General features: G+C 48.0%; 1 protein-coding gene across 2 annotated transcripts in view; it reads right to left on the reverse strand.

Annotated features, from left to right (window-relative positions):
- CDKN2C (cyclin dependent kinase inhibitor 2C) overlaps positions 1 to 6,169 on the reverse strand; it is a 13,531-nt gene extending 7,362 nt beyond the window's left edge. Inside the window, exon 1 of one of the 2 annotated variants that reach the window (XM_077450264.1) lies at positions 6,124 to 6,169. In XM_077450264.1, the coding sequence (XP_077306390.1) occupies positions 6,124 to 6,165 (42 nt within the window). In that variant the 5' untranslated portion in view covers positions 6,166 to 6,169. Of the gene's footprint in view, positions 1 to 11; positions 270 to 6,123 lie in introns of those variants that run through there. The other variant, XM_077450263.1, reaches the window with a different exon arrangement.
- Between the last annotated feature and the right edge of the window lie 242 nt (positions 6,170 to 6,411).

Genomic DNA, 6,411 nt, shown 5'->3' on the forward strand with positions numbered 1-6,411 from the left:
CCCCCACCCACCTGCAGGGCTGTCCTGCCAAAGCGGTTGGGCACATCCACGTTGGGCGCAATCCTGAGCAGGTCCTCCAGTGTGTGCTGATCCCCCCGGGCAGCCGCCGATGTCATCCGGTCCGCCAGAGTCTGTGCCATGCTGGGCGGTGGGCTCCTGGGCAGGGCGGCGGGTTATTGGAGCATGGCATAGAGCAGGCTGTCAGCCGGGGCTCTGAGTGAATAGGGGGATCGTAGTAAATACTCGTAAATAGTTGGTGCAAGGGCCCCGCCCCCCGCACACGTGATATTTATGAAGCCTCCCTCCATCCCTCCTTCCCTCCTCTGTGCGATCTCCTCTTCTCCTTCTACCTGGTTGTGTCCATCCATCCATCCCTCCCTCCATCCCTCCACTCCCCCCCTCTGTGCGATCTCCTTCTACCTGGTTGTGTCCATCCATCCATCCCTCCCTCCACCCCTTCACCCCCCCCCCCTCTATGCGATCTCCTCTTCTCCTTCTACCTGGTTGTGTCCATCCATCCATCCATCCATCCCTCCCTCCACTCCCCTCCTATGTGCGATCTCCTCTTCTCCTTCTACCTGGTTGTGTCCATCCATCCATCCCTCCCTCCATCCCTCCACTCCCCTCCTCTGTACAATCTCCTCTTCTCCTTCTACCTGGCTGTGTCCATTCATCCCTCCCCAATCCATCCCACTCCCCATCTATGCCTTCCTCACTCTGTGCGATCTCCTCTCTCCCTTCTACCTGTCTGTGTCCATTCATCCATCCCTCCCCTCCTCTGTGCCATTTCCTCTCCTCTTCCCCTTCTACCTGTGTCCATCCATCCATCCCTCCACTCCCCTCCTCTGTGCTATCTCCTTTCCTCTTCCCCTTCTATCTGGCTGTGTCCATCCATCCATCCATCCCTCCATCCCTCTCTGTGCAATCTCCTCTTTCCCTTCTACATGGTCCTGTATTCCTGCTCCACATATCCACACCCCCCCCCCCCCTCCCTTCCTCCAGCCTGCAGGATCTGACTCCTGTCACCCGCTTTACACCCATCTCATTGTCCTCAGGCTCCATACACACTGGCTTAAAAAAGCATTACTTCTACAGGAGTTTTGTTTTCTGCCTGTAGAAGAAGCTCAATATTATCCTATGTGTCTGTGCACATTAGGACGTTAAGAGGCACATTTAGAGTGGTTCTGGTTCAGTTTCTCATTGGAGCTTGGAGGCAGAAAAAAATTAAAACTTTGAATGTTCACATTTCCAAATATGAAAGAATCCAATAAGATCCCTTCATTCATTTTAGAGCCACAATACACCTTACCACCTGCCCATACAATCTCTGTAAAATCAAAGTAAAATAACTACCTAATCTATACAATCAATTTATATCCAATCAGACAGATCTTTGCAATACTTAGATATACATATATGTGGCCTAACCAAATGCACTACATAGTTGATGATAGATCTGAAGGAGGTAGAACAATCAGAATGTATAGTGTACAGTCACCAATTATTTTGTATCCAATCAGGCAGGCCCTTGCATTACACACATATACATATATGTGTGTGTGTGTGTGACCTGTACTAATCAATTGTTAATGGTAGATCTGCAGGGATTGAACAATTAGAGTGCATAGTGTACAGCAGTGCCCTGACAAGGTCATCTAGAGACAAACATGCTAAACTGCACCCCCCTATGTATGAGCATTATGTGCCAGCAACCCCCCCCCCCCCCAAAAAAAAAAAATGTGAGCACTAATGTGCATGCTTATCTTTACCCCCCCCCCCAAGAAAAATCACCTATCCTATTACAAATCCTCTATGCTTCAAATCCCTAATTTTTCCCCCCTGAGTCCACATCCTCTCCCCCACTCCAAATCCAGCACAAACACTACCCCATTCATCCCTAATAGCCAAATCCCCCTCAAAAAAATTCTCCCTTTACCATATCTCTTTTAGCACAACCCCCCCCCCCCCCCCCAGCACAAATCCTCTTTCCCAATTCCAACATAAATCACCCCTAAATCCCCATTCCTAGCACTACCCACCAAATTGCCCTCCCATATCAATTCTTACCCCCTGCTGCCCCCCCCCCAAATTCCCCTAACACAAATCCCCTCCGCTCAATCTCTTTGCGTGCCCCCCAACTCACAAGATACCACAGTGCCCAGGGTAGCTGCCCTCCTGCCCACCCCTTGTCCAGGCCCTGTTGTGCAGTCATCTTTGGGTTACCATTCCCCTGTCACAAAATCAACTTTAGATTAACCAAAACTATACTATATAAGTACCTACCTGATTTATCCAATCAGGCAGGCCCCCTGCACTACAAAGGACATGGGAGATCTGAGATTGTACAATGTGCACATGAGCGCAGTGATGAATAAATAAATGACTCTATGAATACAGGCCACATATAATTAGATCCGATCTGCTATCTGGTCCAGTTGACTAGATACAACCTATAGATGGTTTATTTAGGGAGGACCTCATATTATAGAGTGGTGGGTAAATGTTGATCAAAACCTGAACATACTCTGTGCAATCTGATTGTAGCGTGACCTTTGTGGTGCGAGAGCCTGCGTGGCTGGATACAAAATGATTGGATGAATTAGGTATAGGGTGTTCATATCACATAGTTTTGGTCAATATAAAGTGGAGTTTATTAAGATTGTATGGTTAGATTGTAACATTTATTGTGATCTAAGGTGACTGTATACTATGCAATCTAATTGTTTCATTTATTTTAAAACTACCATCAGCTGTGTAGTGCAAGGGGCAAAAATGTAGCAAAAAATAGTTTCCTGTAGCAACCAGTGACATCCATTGCTTGCTTTAGGGAACTGCTTCAATTTGCAAAAATCGATTCCACCTCTGGATCTATTTGTTTACTACATACAACTCCAGATTGTATGGGCTCACTAGACTCTATGGACCCTACAGATTTTATGGACCCTCCAGATTGTATATAAACCCTCCAGATCTGTCCTACAATTCTCATCTCTCTCGTTTATCTGAGATAAGTGTAAATAATGCCTTCTGACTTACTGTGAGCCCCTGGTGGGATTTGAAGGGATTGTCCACTATAATGTAGAAACGTTTTGTGGCTTCCAGACATCAGTCAGCACAACAATTTTTTTTTTTCCGCCCACACATTTAGCCTCCAGATCATTGAATTCTTTAGCCTCCAGTGATGTGATGATGATGCAACCTCCAGGAAGTGTAGACTCTCCTTCTAAAGACCAAAACTACCTCCAGCAGAAGATGAATCTATCACATGAGGATCCATGGAAGGGGTTATGGGGGTCAGTTTTTAACAGCCATATAAAGGCAGCCTCCTGGGCAAGAAGTGGAAATCCTCCAGTGGGGCAGGTTGGTGACCTCCAGTAGAGAGTAAATAGGTGGCCGGTAGCACTATAAGTAGGTGAACTTCTGTAGAACATCCAAAGCAGTAAGTAGAAGAACCTGCAGCACAGTAAGTGGGACAACCGGCAATATGATCAGTAGAGAGCCTCCAATATGATCAGTAGAGCCTCCAATATGATCAGTAGAGCCTCCAATATGATCAGTAGAGAGCCTCCAATATGATCAGTAGAGAGCCTCCAATATGATCAGTAGAGCCTCCAATATGATTAGTAGAGCCTCCAATATGATTAGTAGAGCCTCCAATATGATCAGTAGAGCCTCCAATATGATTAGTAGAGCCTCCAATATGATTAGTAGAGAGCCTCCAATACAGAAAGCAGAGGGCCTCCCATATGATCATTACGGAGTCTCCATTATGATCAGTAGGGAGTCTCTAATACAGTTGGTAGAATGTCTCCAATATGATCAGAAGAGATACTTCAATAAGGAAAGCAGAGAACCTCCAACAAGGTAAGTAGCAGCCTCCAGTAGGTAAAGGATCTCAGTACATCATGCAGGCGATCTGCAGTTAGTTGATGGACGACTTCAAGCTTTGAATTTGTGACCTCCAGTACAGTAAGTGTCCTCAGTACAGTAAGTGTCCTCAGTAGAGCTCAGATCAGGTCGGTGTAGAAGCCACATTATCATGAAGATCCTGCTGAGCCCGGCTCTTCGGTAATGTGGAGGTCTCAGCCTCCATGTGATGTTCCTCCCTCCATCCTTCACAAATAACCGTTAGACGTGACAGCAGTTCACTGATTAACCCCTGAGGAGCCGCACTGTCCCCTGTCACCAATCCACGTCTCCGCACTTCATGTAGTGACACTATGTACCCAGCGGTGACCTCCCCTCCCTAGCCCGACTATTCCCCCCTGTACCCCGATTATTCATTCCACACTCCGTTTACCGAGATCCATCTCTCCCAGTCCTCTGCTCCTTCCCATCTCTCATTTCTTCCGTCACCCCCTGCTCTTGTCTGTAATCATCTATCACCCTCTGATCTCATGTGTCACCCTCTGATCTCATCTGTCACCCTCTTCTCTCATCTGTCACCCTCTGCTCCAATCCGTAATCATCTGTCACCCTCTGCTCTAATCTGTAATCATCTGTCACCCTCTGCTCTCATCTGTCACCCTCTGCTCTAATCTGTAATAATCTGTCACACTCTGATCTCATCTGTCACCCTCTGCTCTAATCATCTGTCACCCTCTGCTCTCATCTGTCACCCTTTGCTCTAATCTATAATCATCTGTCACCCTCTGCTCTCATCTGTCACCCTCTGCTCTAATCTGTAATAATCTGTCACACTCTGATCTCATCTGTCACCCTCTGCTCTAATCATCTGTCACCCTCTGCTCTCATCTGTCACCCTTTGCTCTAATCTATAATCATCTGTCACCCTCTGCTCTCATCTGTCACCCTCTGATCTCATCTGTCACCCTCTGATCTCATCTGTCACCCTCTGCTCTAATCTGTAATCATCTGTCACCCTCTGCTCTCATCTGTCACCCTCTGCTCTCATCTGTCACCCTCTGCTCTAATCTGTAATCATCTGTCACCCTCTGCTCTCATCTGTCACCCTCTGATCTCATCTGTCACCCTCTGCTCTCATCTGTCACCCTCTGATCTCATCTGTCACCCTCTAATCTCATCTGTCACCCTCTGATCTCATCTGTCACCCTCTGCTCTAATCTTTAATCATCGGTCACCCTCTGCTCTCATTTGTCACCCTCTGCTCTAATCTGTAAACATCTGTCACCCTCAGCTCTCATCTGTCATCCTCTGCTCTAATCTGTAATCATCTGCCACCCTCAGCTCTCATCTGTCATCCTCTGCTCTAATCTGTAATCATCTGTCACCCTCAGCTCTCATCTGTCATCCTCTGCTCTAATCTGTAATCATCTGCCACCCTCAGCTCTCATCTGTCATCCTCTGCTCTAATCTGTAATCATCTGCCACCCTCAGCTCTCATCTGTCATCCTCTGCTCTAATCTGTAATCATCTGTCACCCTCAGCTCTCATCTGTCATCCTCTGCTCTAATCTGTAATCATCTGCCACCCTCAGCTCTCATCTGTCATCCTCTGCTCTAATCTGTAATCATCTGCCACCCTCTGCTCCCATCTGTCACTTGTCATCTGCCACCCTCTGCTCTCATCTGTCACCTTCTGCTGTCATTTATAATCACCTGTCATTCTCTGCTGCCATTTATAATCATCTCTCACCCTCGGTTGTCACTGTCATCCTCTGCTGCCATTGTCATCATCTGACATCCTCTGCTATCATCTGCTGTCACTATTGCACCTGGTCCCCTCCCCTCTCCATCAGCATATTTCTTCTATTGATATTCTTCTTCTATCTGCGCTGTCATTACATCTCCCTTCCTACACGTCGGTGTTTCTCTCCGCCATGACATCTCTTCTCTAGATTCCATACCAAATTCCTCTTCCAAACTGCACGCCCCCCCCCCCCCCCCACCATGTGACACCTACCCTCCTCTCCACAGACACTACACCCCCCATGTGACATCTCCTCTCTCCACTGACACTACACCCCCCATGTGACATCTCCTCTCTCCACTGAAACCCCCCATGTGACATCTCCTCTCCCAACTGACCCCCCCCCATGTGACATCTCTCCCCACTGACACCCACCCACGTGACATCTCCTCTATGCCACAAATCTGCTCTCCCCTCCCACTGTCATCAGTGTCGGGCTGTCAGTGGTCGTACCTGCTGCTGTCTCCATATGTCAGATCTTCTCCTTCCTGTCATCTGTGCCCCCCCCCCCCCCAATTCTATGTGCAGTGTCAGCTCTTCTCACTTCCCATAGAGCCGAATTCTATACCTTACACCCCCTCCCTCTCTCTTCCCTCCCCCCTCTGTCACCCTTTCCCCTCCCCCATCACCCTCTCCTCTCTCTCTCGCTCTCTGCCGGTTTTTCTTCTTCGGCTTTTTTTGAAAAGAAAAAAAAAAGAGCGCTCTCTCCTGACCCCGCCCACACGTCAAATCCCCTCCCCG

This window comes from Lithobates pipiens, unplaced genomic scaffold, assembly GCF_037356315.1.
Source record: "Lithobates pipiens isolate NorthernLeopardFrog02 unplaced genomic scaffold, aLitPip1_a1.2 Scaffold_23, whole genome shotgun sequence".
Taxonomy (NCBI): domain Eukaryota; kingdom Metazoa; phylum Chordata; class Amphibia; order Anura; family Ranidae; genus Lithobates; species Lithobates pipiens.